Source organism: Salmo salar, chromosome 26, assembly GCF_965601325.2.
Source record: "Salmo salar chromosome 26, fSalSal1, whole genome shotgun sequence".
NCBI classification, from domain to species: domain Eukaryota; kingdom Metazoa; phylum Chordata; class Actinopteri; order Salmoniformes; family Salmonidae; genus Salmo; species Salmo salar.
In genome coordinates, this window is record NC_138316.1 from 43,575,032 (window position 1) to 43,588,153 (window position 13,122).

Consider the following 13,122-nt stretch of genomic DNA (forward strand, 5'->3'; position numbering starts at 1 on the left):
AATACCTTGACGTTTTTGTCCTTAAGCCATTTTGCCACAACTTTGGAAGCATGCTTGGGGTCAATGTCCATTTGGAAGATCCATTTGCGACCAAGCTTTAACTTCCTGACTGATGTCTTGAGATGTTGCTTCAATATATCCATATAATTTTTCTTCCTCATGATGCCATCTATTTTGTGAAGTGCACCAGTCCCTCCTGCAGCAAAGCACCCCCACAACATGATGTTGCCACCCCCGTGCTTCACGGTTGGGATGGTGTTCTTCGGCTTGCAAGCCTCCCCCTTATTCCTCCAAACATAACGATTGTCATTATGGCCAAACAGTTCTATCAGACCAAAGGACATTTCTCCAAAATGTACAATCTTTGTCCCCACGTGCAGTTGCAAACCGTAGTCTGGCTTTTTTATGGTGGTTTGAGTGGCTTCTTCCTTGCTGAGTGGCCTTGCAGGTTGTGTTGATATAGGACTCCTTTTACTGTGGATATATATATTTTTGTACCTGTTTCCTCCAGCATCTTCACAGGGTCCTTTGCTGTTGTTCTGGGATTGATTTGCACTTTTTGCACCAAAGCACGTTCATCTCTAGGAGACAGAACGTGTCTCCTTCTTGAGCGGTATGACGGCTGCGTGGTCCCATGGTGTTTATACTTGCGTACTATTGTTTGTACAGATGAACGTGGTACCTTCAGGCGTTTGGAAATTGCTCCCAAGGATGAACCAGACTTGTGGAGGTCTACAATTTTTCTTCTGAGGTCTTGGCTGATTTCTTTTGATTTTCTCATGATGTCAAGCAAAGAGGCACTGAGTTTGAAGGCAGACCTTGAAATACATCCACAGGTAAACCTACAATTGACTCAAATAATGTAAATTAGCCTATCAGAAGCTTCTAAAGCCATGACATCATTTTCTGGAATTTTCCAAACTGTTTAAAGGCACAGTCAACTTAGTGTATGTAAACTTCTGACTCGCTGGCATTGTGATACCGTGAATTATAAGTGAAATAATCTGTCTGTAAACAATTGTTGGAAAAATTACTTGTGTCATGCACAAAGTAGATGTCCTAATCGACTTGCCAAAACTATAGTTTGTTAACAAGAAATTTGTGGAGTGGATGAAAAACAGGTTTTAATGACTCCAACCTAAGTATATGTAAACTTCCGACTTCAACTGTATATTACCATAAGTATTGATATAGTTAACTCTAGAAATATAGTATCTTACTCCTGTTTACATGTATATTACTGTAAGTATTGATATAGTCGGGTTACCAGTAACTTTTCAGCCCTGTTTACATGTGTAAAAAACATTAAGGACACCTGCTCTTTCTTCCACAGACTGAGCAGGTGAAAACTATGATCCCTTATTGATGTCACCTGTTAAATCCACTTCAAATCAGTGTAGATGAAGGGGAGGAGACAGGTTAAAGAAGGATTTCTAAGTCTTGAGACATGGACCTTGTATGTGTGCCATTCAGAGGGTGAATGGGGAAGACAAAAGATTAGTGTCTTTGAACAAGGTATGGTAGTAGGTGCCAGTTATACTATTTTGATATGGAATACTGTACTGTTGGGAAGGGTTTGCAAGTCACTAAGTTCACTGTGATTGTGCATGTGACAAAACTTGAGTGAGAACCATCTAATGGGGAGTCAATGGCCATTGTTCAATCTCAGTCTCATGAATGCCAAAATAATTAGATTATTTCTGTATTGTAGACTACAGGTTGGCAGGGAGAATGAAGGATATTTACCATACAGAACTTGTGTAGAAACATCTTTATTACAAAATGATAGCCAACCATAACACAGCTAATGTATCCCACCAAAGACATTTCAATTCGATTGCTTTGCACAAATTGTGGTTAGCATCAAACATCCATAAATCAACACATGCAAAGTCGTTGGGGTGAAAACAGACAAAAAAACGGATCCGATGGAATGCACAGAAACATTACAGAGATGTTCATGGTAAAAAGTCCCCGATATTGGGAGAAAAACATGCCTGTCTCGTTTGTGTTACGTACCCGGTGGGAAAGAAAGAAAAACACTTTATATCTTAAAAGCTACCACTGCTCCAAAGACATGACCGACTCCAGGGAACCTCCAGAAATAGTCCAAGTGAAAAAAAATCCAGTCCAGCTTTCCACTCAAAAGGGTTTGAGATGGTTACATGTAGTCTGGAAGAGGCTTGGCGTTTCCGAATGGGTCGATTCCTCCCCCCCCCCCACTGCACCTTCCTCTCAGACGGCTTTCCTATGGTACTCTGGGGGCGCCACCTCGTAGTCGCTGGAACTGAAGAGGGAGGAGTTCTTCATTAGATACCTACGACAGACAGGAGGAACAAGCGATTGAAGGTCAATTACCAGCCATAGAAAACGGACAAAAACTAGCATCTGTATTCATAAAGGTAATCGGCCTCTATGAAGACTAGAAATATTACAGGCTGCAGAAGAATGAGGAGCAGCTCAGCTCATCCTAACAAATTATAACCTAGCTTCCATTTGGACATTTAAACTGAGTTTGTTCAGATAACCATCTGCAGCAATTAGGATAAGGCCACATTTGTTTACAGGAAATAACGTTACGTGAAAAAGGCTAATGAATGTGGCCTCCGTTTGAACCCATCCCAATCTACTACGGTTGTTCCAGGTTGAGGAGGAACATGATTATGGCCACGTTCCCATATCGTCTCTAGGGTACACACAGACAGTATCCTGCAGATGCATGGCCAGACATTTAGGCCCACTGCAAGGAAAACATTCATGACAGAGCAACAGTGAACAAAGGAACTGCTTCATCAGGATGACTGAAATAAGCTATACGATTAGGCCTACTCTGGAATCCAATGGTCTTGATAACTTCTTGTTAGAGTGGTATCACAAAGTTGGGACTTCAATTTCACAAATTCTGTCAGTGTCAAGCTTGTGTAGCCCAGCTTAGACCGAGCCCTGACAGCGAGATTAAATAGCAGCATTTCGCGGTCAGTGGGCTACGTTTTCAACGGTGAAATCCTTCTGATGAGAATATATAAATTATGATAGGCCAGCCAGGTTAGGGAATGCTCTGCCAAGCCAGACATTCAATTTCACGAGTGGGGATGAAGGAGAGGCTTCTTACTTGAGAAAATCCTGCAGGTAGTTGAGCAGCAGAGCCAGGCTTTTCTCATCCAGGGGAGTGTAGGCAAGCATGGAGCCAATTCTCACTGCACAACACAAAGAACAGCACTGTCAGGGACCAGGTTTAACCATATTTACAGACATGAATCTATATTAGCATTGGCTGATATTTGAATAAATACTGTCTCAATGCAGGTGTGGACAGATGGTTAACTGATAAACTCTCCCTCCCATGGAAACTGCTATACAGTGTTATTTAAAATCTGTGAAGAGTGCTGTGACTTTGTTAAATGAACTCCTAAATAAATTGTGATTTCATTTCTAAAATGTTATTGGTCACATACACATTTAGCAGATGTTATTGCGGGTGTAGAGAAATGCTTGTGTTTGTAGCTCCAACAGTGCAGTAGTATCTAACAATACACACTCATCTAAAAGTAAAAGAATGGAATTAAGAAATGTATAAATATTAGGACGAGCAATGTCGGAGTGGCGTTGACTAAAATACAGTAGAATAGAATACAGAATATACATATGAGATGAGTAAAGCAGTATGAAAACATTAAAGTGGCCAGTGATTTCAAGTCTATGTATATAGGCTCAGTAGCCTCTAAGGTGCAGGGCTATGTAACAGTGTGGAAGCCACCTAGTGATGGCTATTTAACAGTCTGATGGCCTTGAGATAGAAGCAGTTTTCGTTTGCAGAGCACCACCCAATTGACGCTTGGCGTTTGACCTTCAAGTGTTTGACACAGCCATTGATGACACAAACACTTTTCTAAATGGTTTTTCATCTACTAACCTCAGTTCAACCTGGCTCGGAACGAGACGCTTTCTCAAATGTCCCTGGCATTTACTCCATCTGATGATCACACCGGTTGAGATCAGAAACCAATTGTCGGTAGTTAAAGATCTGCTCAATGTTAATTAACTAACTAATGGGATTCTGGATGCAATTTGTGGCAGTGGTAGACGCTTAACTTCCTGGCCTTCCCTGGGTATTACACCCCATTGACTCCAGAAAGTAAACCTTCATCCCTGTGATAATGGCCGATAATGACATGTATTAAAGTCTCCTTCATTAGCAGTATGGCTGAAGATGAGAGCTTTCGTGGGTGCTGTGACGGTGCACCAATGACAGTGCAGTGAACGGTGGTAGGAGAAGAGTAGACAAAGGCACTGTAAACTTTCTTAAGGCTCTAATAACTAAAGAGAGAACTATTTCCCCATGGGTCTGTACCTCTCCTAAAAAGAGCTCAATCACCACAATGTTAGTCTCCTGAAATTAAAACTGAAATATTTGTTAAAAGTTCCAGTCCAGAGGCTACTTCAGATCCTCCTCATTCAGACAGTAGTCGTCACCCCCCCCCGGTGGCTACGTACCAAAGAGCCGGAGCAGGTGCGGGCCCCCATAGACCTGGGACATGGGTGTGTCGGGGTGATCCGCCAGTATCTCTGCATACTGGGGCCTCTCAAACTTATAGAGTAGCTGAGTGCCCAGCATGACGTTGAAGTACTCCCTGATCCCTGCCACCACCTCATTCACAGCATACTCCCTGAGGGGAACCAGGACAGGAGATATAAGGCAACAGGCAGTGCTGGAGTGTTCACAGCTAGAGCTGCTCTTTTGCACATCATCATATGCTCATTTATCACTCCAGTGTTAATCTGCTAAATTGTAATTATTTGCTCCTATGGCCTATTTATTGCCTACCTCCTCATGCCTTTTGCACACACTGTATATAGACTTTCTTCTACTGTATCATTGACTTGTTTGTGTTATTGGCTTGTTTGTTAACTCCATGTGTAACTCTGTGTTGTTGTCTGTGTCACACTGCTTTACTTTATCTTGGCCAGGTCGCAGTTGTAAATGAGAACTTGTTCTCAACTTGCCTACCTGGTTAAATAAAGGTGAAATAAATAAATAAAAAGAGCTGAAGAATGTGTGATACCTAGGTTGAACTTCACCAAGCAAGTGAATTACAGCTAGCCAACTTTGATAAGCAGATACAGGCCTAGCTTGCCTGGTTTCTAGTCAGATGACCTTCTTCATTGTAACTTCACTCCTACTGCAACGTCGAGAGGGGTGTGGTTTTACTTACTTGCTTTCTGAAGTTCCTCTTGATTTCTTATAGCTTGCATAGTCCTCCAAGACAGTATCCACATTCTTTCTCGCGGGCAGGTGAAAAAGCTACAAAAAAATTCAAGAAAAATGTAATGTATACATTTGTCAAGCACCTCATAAAATGCACTTAAAACACAAACAAAATCCTGTAAAGAATGAACTTGTAGAGAAAGACTGTCTTGCCAGTAAATAGATGGCATCTTCTGACCAGGGTAGACAGCAGGGTTGGGGTCAATTTGAAGTGATGGCAGCCAATTCATGAACTGAAATTCCAATTCAATAATAAAAAAAACATCTATTTTCAATGACTTCTCAATAAACTTAAAAGTAAAAGCTATTCATTTCAAAAGTTTTTCAATATTTGAGGTTTAAATTCAAATTCCTGAATTGACCATTTTCAGTTGGAATTGAGCCCAACCCTGGTAGACAGCTGTCTAGACCCCCACCTGCTTCTGTCTGGTAATAAGGTCCCAGTCATCTACCAGCCACGGCTTCAGCTCCTCAGGAATCTTCACCTTGACCTCCACGCGGTTGATGAACGTCTCCTCCTGGTTACAGTGAAACCAAATGGAACAGTCAGACTCATTAACAATAAGAGATGTGAAAACCAGAAAATAAATGAAATAAGCTATGGGTATTGTTAAACACCACAATTCCCATCTGTGTTTGACTGACTGCTGCAGGACATAAGTAACTGGAGCCGTTGTTTCAGAGTATGAGAGGCTTCAATTGGTGAACAGAACAGGCCCGCTGTATGTGAGGGACAACACAGAGAACAGGCCCGCTGTATGTGAGGGAGAACACAGAGAACAGGCCCGCTGTATGTGAGGGACAACACAGAGAACAGGCCCGCTGTATGTGAGGGACAACACAGAGAACAGGCCCGCTGTATGTGAGGGACAACACAGAGAACAGGCCCGCTGTATGTGAGGGACAACACAGAGAACAGGCCCGCTGTATGTGAGGGACAACACACAGCATCCATAGGTGGACATACACTCTCCACAGTTGGGTCGCAACGAGCCCTCTTCTTCCGCGGTGGCTGTGGCATCTCTCCTGTGCTGGTGCCTTCTCCAGCCGCTGGTGCTGCATAAAGACAAATGGGACAGACACACAATCAAACTCTATCCACAAAGGAATGTTAAAGGGTTAATTTAACTAGTAGCAGAAACTAGTGGGACTAACACTTACTTACTCTTTAGTTTTGTCTTTTTCGCTTTCCTGAAGAAGAAAAAAGATTGCATTAAAAGGCGCTGTTCAATTCTTTTTTGTGAAAGTTTGAAAGTAGGTCAAACTTGAAAGACGGGATCCAACTTACAGATCAACATTTTTCTGCTGCACAGCAGCAATCTTCTTGCTCGGTGCTATACCCCTCATCTTTCCCTCAACATCATAATGTCTGCAAGAGAAAGGAACACCGCCAAGAAACCAGGCCATGAACTACAATAACCTTCAAAAAAACACTTGTTCTAACATTTCCTTAGGATCATTTTATGTATCGTTCTTTTAACCAGTATGTTTTATGTTCAACTAGTGCTTACAAGTAAAAGCACTGTGGGCTGCAAGTATTGTATCATAGGTGCTATATACATAAAGATGACTATTGTGGTTCATTATTAAAATAAGTGGAATCACTTTTTATGTTCTCCCATCTTCGAGTCATCGTCGGCATTTCTGGGGAGACATTGATTGACATATAGAATCTCATTCTTGTATTTCGTTCAATGGCAGCTTGAATACAATGTTGACACAGTAGGTACCTTGCATACACAAAACACTTCCCCCCACCCCAACACAAAGTCTGTCTGTAATGATAGATGAACTCACTGATTAGCCTTTTGAAGCTCTTTTTGTTTCTGCAGGTTGCTGTCCACATATTTGAGAACTCTGCTTTCAGGAACCCATTCATCCCAGCTAAAACAGAAAGAAATCAACCACATTCAGATTGCTGACAGTTTATTTTTATTGAATCAATACCAGCATGTTAGGTCTGTGGCTGTGAGGTAAGCATTCATAAAAATAAAATGAAGTTCATTCTAAAAAAAGATGGGTCCATAGCTACAACAGTACGGTCTAAATAGAGACAGTACTGGTCCTCTGTAGCTGAAATGTTAGAGTAGCATTTCACAAGGGGTGTACGTTTTGGTTTTTGCCCTGGCACTACACAGCTGATTCAAATGAAGAACTCCTCATCAAGCTTTGATCATTTGAAAACCTCTCTGGGGTACCCAAGAATTTGGGAAACGCTCTGTTAGAGCATGTAATGCCAGATTAGTGGATTCAGTTCCCGGGACCACCCATTCGTAAAAACGTACGCACCATGACTAAGTCACTTTAAATACATGAGTCTTATTATTTGAAAAGCCAACAATGCAAAAATGACTCACTTTTTGTTCCATCCACTGTAATGAATGAAGTACTTAATTTGCTTCTCCTTGATATTGGTTTTCACTGCCTGAAATACAACAACAATCATTAAGAATTGTAATAAATATGACTATAGGTATAGGCTACTGTAAATGGTGTATTGTTTAGTAACACGAGCTGACAGCCATTCAGATTGGTGGAATGAATCTAAACCCACCTTTGCTTCGTAAAGCAATGGCCCATGAAAACACAGAACTCTTTCACCTGAAAACAGAAGAAATAGACAAATGCTGGACGGTTATATTAACAAACCGTGAACACCAGTGGTTGGCTAAGGTGTAGCTAAATGTATTTCGTTGATATGCGGCCAACGTATAAAACAAGGTAGCTACATTTGCTATTCAAGCCAAGGCCCTTGGCAAGGGATTGTTTACACGTTAGCAATTAGCTAACGTTAGCTAGATAGCTTATTGTTTCAACACAGCCAGTTAGCGCAAACAGTCTAGTTAGTTGGATGAATGAATACGAATGGTACGTGTATTAGTACACTACTTACGGTAGATGACACTTAATTATTCGATACATTATTCAGGCAATTTTCATATTGATGATATATCTAGCTAGCATATAGCTAGCACACCAGCAGAGCAGACTGTTTTAGCTAACGCTAGCTGGCTAACGTGCTCTGCGCGAGAAGCGCCATAGCGCAGAGGCGTCGAAGCCTTTTCACTCACGAGACAACAGGGTCTAGCTACGTTTTTAATTTTACAGTTCATCATCCCGGTGCACATTACCTTCTTGAAATTTAGGTTTAGGGTCCTGTTTTGGCGCCATTCACAGACTCAACTGTTCGGATCTCTGAATGATCAAATTCGTGCATTGCCAGCTTCCATTTCTTCCTGACACAACACGGCAAAGGGCGCGCCACTCTTCTCGCGACGTGCACAGCCTGGCAGCGCGGTCAGGTGACCAGGATAACGCACTGCGCTGAGGCCCATGCGGAGCACACAGGACATTATCATTGTTTGGTGAAGGGAGCCATGTTCATTTACTTTATTTGAAACTTTATTTAACTAGGCAAGTCAGTTAAAAACACATTATTTACAATTACATCCTGGCCAAACCCTAATCCTAGGGTAAATATTTTCTTAACTTTATTTCTTGAACTGCATTGTTGGTTAAGTGCTTGTAAGTAAGCATTTCACTGTACACATTTTGCATTCAGAGCATGTGCCAATTTTTTCCCCTAGTTCTGCCATTGAGAATACTGTACCAGATCTGGGTGTATGTTTAGATTATTATAATATTTTATTTTATTTAAGTCAGTTAAGAACAAATTCTTATTTACAATGACGACCTACACTAGCCAAACCCGAACGACACGACCAATTGTGCGCCGCCCAATCACAGCCGGTTGTGATAAGCCTGGAATCGAACCAGGGTCTGTAGTGACTCCACTAGCACTGAGTTTTCACTGCCTGACCGCTGCGCCACCCAGAAGCCCTGTAGGGTACTAGGCTGTTTAGAATATTCATACAGTCATAACATGAATTGGTTATTTCAGCCACTAACAAATAAATCGGCTCTTGATCTTGTGTCTCATGTGTTGGTACACAGATGGTTGGCCAAGAGGTTTGAAGATCATGAATAGGTTTATTCGTTAGTCTGAAGAGTATAACAAAATATCAATCATTCTGTCCTGACAAATAGGATAGTAGGTCAATATCAAACTGAGTTGAATTGTTTTATTGATATGGGTCAAGGATGTGATCCATAAGTGAAGCCTATTGGCACAACGCCTCTCCCCTATTTGACCTAGATAGTTTGTGTGTATGTACTGATATGTAGGCTACGTGTGCCTTTTTAAAAATGTATGTAGTTCTGTTCTTGAGCTGTTCTTGTATAATGATGTTCTGTATTTTGTCATTCTGTATTATGTTTCATATTTTGTGTGGACCCCAGGAAGAGTAGCTGCTGCTTTTGCAACAGCTAATGGGGATCCTAATAAAATACCAAATAGGTAGGCCTGTTAGGCAATACATGCAGTGATTTCGATATAAAATGCATTTTGTTTGGGAAATGCATAGGCCTACCGGTAAAAGTGAGTACACTGCTCGTGGGCTTCAGAAGGAAATGGACCGTTAACAGTAATCGGTGTCAAGACTGTCATGTTTTTCGTTGTCCATTTTGACATAAAACACAATAATACAATCATTAAGGCAACGTGGTGAGATTAAATATATGGATGTTTATTTTAAAAAAAAACATTTTGCATGAACACAATTTGGGCAATATGGTCGTTTTCAATCTATAAAGTTCACATTAATTCATCTGTTAACATAGGCATAATATTTACACTCTCGCTATTGCATGTCATTTGTGACATGCCATTGCACACAATGAAGACTAGACGTGCAGCTGTGAAGGATGACATGGGATCATGGGTACGTTTCTCTCCACTAGGCTACAATTATGATGGAATGATAAAGACAATATCTAGTCTGCCTCAGTTTCTCTATCGTTTAATGATGACAGTCCGGGCGGTTTCTCTATCGTTTAATGATGACTGTCCAGGCGGTTTCTCTATCGTTTAATGATGACAGTCCGGGCGGTTTCTCTATCGTTTAATGATGACTGTCCGGGCAGTTTCTCTATCGTTTAATGATGACAGTCCGGGCGGTTTCTCTATCGTTTAATGATGACTGTCCAGGCGGTTTCTCTATCGTTTAATGATGACTGTCCAGGCGGTTTCTCTATCGTTTAATGATGACAGTCCGGGCGTTTTCTCTATCGTTTAATGATGACTGTCCGGGCGTTTTCTCTATCGTTTAATGATGACTTTCCGGGAGTACAACATCACATGGATAGGAGGAACCATAACAGGCAGACTTGCCTCATGCGCAATTTTGGTAGCCATTGGATACTGTTTCATTGTGACCTTTTGTTTTAGTGCTTGCCCATGCCTATTTTGTGATTTCTTTTCACCAACAGAGCATACTGCATTCGCCTATTATAGTAGACCCATGTCGTGCGCTCTATAGGGTACATAAGCAACAGGGAGCGCTGCGTAATGGCAACGGCAACCGAATATTCCACTGCGTAAAGTGACTATCCGCGATATAACAAATCTTTCAGTTTCTTTCTAAACTCTTCTCTCATTAGGCAATAAATTACAGGGTTTAGACAGCTATTGGCGTGCGCAAGGCAGACTGTCACAGGAAATACGTAAGTGTGAACTATGTAGTAAGATTTATCCCAATGCACAGCATTCAATTTCACAAGGACGCCCCAGAATGTGATGGCGTGATTTGGCATCCAGCAAAGAAAGAAGGACAGGACCACGATGGTGACAGATTTGGTGACTTGTGATGTCCGTTTGGTGTTTGTTTTCATACTACGGTTGCGGATGAATCGCAAAAGCATGATGTAGCTGACTGAAACAATGGCCATGGGTAAAACAAATGCAAATATTATTTTCTGAAGGTGATAAACTGCTAACCAATATTGTCCATCAGGGAACTTAAGCAAACATAGTTTTTCCCCCGCTACATTTGTCACGGTTGAGAATATGGATGTTGGTGCAGTCGCAAATGTTGCGGATACCCAAAGAACCACGCAAATCCATTTGGCAGAGCAGGACTTTTGCCTAGTTCGGTCCTTTAGAGAGGAGGCGACGGACCAGTATCGGGTGACGCTCATTGCAGTCAGAAAGAACACGCTCGCGTACATGTTCATAACGGTGACGGAGCTGATGATTTTGCACATGGCATCTCCAAACGGCCAGCTGAAGTCAAGTGCGGTGTCCACTGCCCAGAACGGCAGAGTCAATACAAACTGGAAGTCCGTCACTGCCAAGTTAAGGACAAAGAAGTTGATTCTGGATTTTTTCCGCTCTTGTTTCACTCTGATAAAGAAGAGCACCAGTAAGTTGCCCACCAAGCCCACAGCGCACACCACCGAGTAAACGACGCAGATGAACACCCTCAAAATCGGAGTCCCGTCCGCTGTCACGTCGATGTCCTCTAGGCTACTGAACCGGTCCAGATCCGTCAAGGACCAATTCAGTAGGCCGACACTGCTGTTGTTTCCTTCAGTCATCGTTTCTGTTATTAAATTCGAGTGATTCGTGTAGGCTATCCAACTTCAAATCAGGGTTGTAGTCGCTCACTCTGCTTCCAATACATCCTCAGGTTAGTTTGAAATGATAAGAGCGCAACGATTGCTATGCGCCATTCCTATCATGGCATAATCACACACATTGACAATGTAGCTGTCTTGGTGGGGTACCTCAGAGCGTCTTGACAAGTGCAGTTCTTACAGGATTTATATTGTGACCGCTTCTAGATGCCCTGCCCTGAACGCACAAGGATTGGTGCCAATGTTTGATTGACATTAGGCCATAGCCTATATTCCCTATTTGCATCACTTTCTTGATATTGACCAATAGGCTACTCTGGGCGTAATGGGTTTTATAATGGAATACAATGTGTTTTTCTGGGCAATAGTGATTTGGCTACTCACCCGAGAAATACAGTACTGGTAGGCTTAAACCTAATAAATACTATTGAATGGATTGGAAACATTATTTAGATCTTTCTTCGACCATCCCATGTAGAGATCAGTGGAGGCTGCTGAGGGGAGGGCGGTTCATAAAAATGTCTGGAAAGGAGCGAATGGAACGGGACCAAACCGTGTGTGTTTAAAAATAAAAATAAACATCCATATATTTAATCTCACCCCGTTGCCTTAATGATTGTATTATTGTGTTTTATGTCAAAATGGACAACGAAAAACATGACAGTCTTGACACCGATTACTGTTAATGGTCCATTTCCCTCTGAAGCCCACGAGCAGTGTTATGAGTACAACTTGATAGTTAATGACAGCTTTTACCGGTAGCCCTATGCATTTCCCAAACAAAATGCATTTTATATCGAAAACACTGCATGTATTGCTTTTAATAGGCCTACCAATTTGGTATTTTGGGATATTTTATTAGGATCCCCATTAGCTGTTGCAAAAGCAGCAGCTACTCTTCCTGGGATCCACACAAAATATGAAACATAATACAGAATGACAAAATACAGAACATCATTAGACAAGAACAGCTCAAGAACAGAACTACATACATTTTTAAAAAGGCACATGTAGCCTACATATCAATGCATACACACAAACTATCTAGGTCAAATAGGGGAGAGGCGTTGTGCCGCGAGGTGTTGCTTTATCTGTTTTTTGAAACCAGGTTTGCTGTTTATTTGAGCAATCTGAGATGAAAGATAGTTCCATGCAATAAGGGGTCTATATAATACTGTACGCTTTCTTGAATTTGTTCTGGATTGCAGACATATTAGGGTGTTAAGACGTTAACTTATCCTACTGGATATTCTATAAGCATTGACAATTCACTGAGGACTTTATGCCCACACATGTGAAGTGTGTGTTTAAATAATTAGCATTTCATTAGAATTCCAAATGCTACGTAATGGAATCTGTTAATCTTCATCTCCCTCTAGACC

The 13,122-nt window shown here is 41.6% G+C and overlaps 2 protein-coding genes across 3 annotated transcripts; both read right to left on the minus strand.

Moving 5' to 3' along the window:
• Window positions 1–1,756: 1,756 nt before the first annotated feature.
• On the minus strand, window positions 1,757–8,563 carry mo4l1 (Mortality factor 4-like protein 1). 2 transcript variants are annotated; one of them, NM_001146521.1, is made up of 13 exons: window positions 8,398–8,514; window positions 7,821–7,867; window positions 7,624–7,691; window positions 7,064–7,150; window positions 6,872–6,910; window positions 6,555–6,635; window positions 6,432–6,457; window positions 6,234–6,322; window positions 5,683–5,784; window positions 5,214–5,302; window positions 4,495–4,667; window positions 3,113–3,197; window positions 1,759–2,317 (listed from the first exon to the last, which is right to left on the minus strand). In NM_001146521.1, the coding sequence occupies exons 1-13, from the start codon at window positions 8,435–8,437 to the stop codon at window positions 2,236–2,238; spliced, it is 1,008 nt and encodes a 335-aa protein (NP_001139993.1). In that variant the 5' UTR covers window positions 8,438–8,514; the 3' UTR covers window positions 1,759–2,235. The 2 variants fall into 2 exon arrangements, with proteins under 2 accessions (XP_045563898.2, NP_001139993.1); XM_045707942.2 differs by lacking the exon at window positions 6,872–6,910 and having other exon boundaries at window positions 1,757–2,317; window positions 8,398–8,563.
• Window positions 8,564–9,865: 1,302 nt separating this feature from the next.
• Window positions 9,866–11,887, minus strand: LOC106587867 (relaxin-3 receptor 1-like). The gene has a single exon (XM_014176522.3). The coding sequence runs from the start codon at window positions 11,699–11,701 to the stop codon at window positions 10,712–10,714; it is 990 nt and encodes a 329-aa protein (XP_014031997.1). The 5' UTR covers window positions 11,702–11,887; the 3' UTR covers window positions 9,866–10,711.
• Between the last annotated feature and the right edge of the window lie 1,235 nt (window positions 11,888–13,122).

Coding starts and splice junctions, on each gene's coding strand:
- mo4l1 (NM_001146521.1), bottom strand. CDS start 8,437: ATGGCGCCAAAACAGGACCCTAAACCTAAATTTCAAGAAG. Junction 7,868..8,397: donor TAAACCTAAATTTCAAGAAG/GTAATGTGCACC, acceptor TTCTGTTTTCAG/GTGAAAGAGTTCTGTGTTTT. Junction 6,458..6,554: donor CAGCAGAAAAATGTTGATCT/GTAAGTTGGATC, acceptor TTTCTTCTTCAG/GAAAGCGAAAAAGACAAAAC.
- LOC106587867 (XM_014176522.3), bottom strand. CDS start 11,701: ATGACTGAAGGAAACAACAGCAGTGTCGGCCTACTGAATTGGTCCTTG.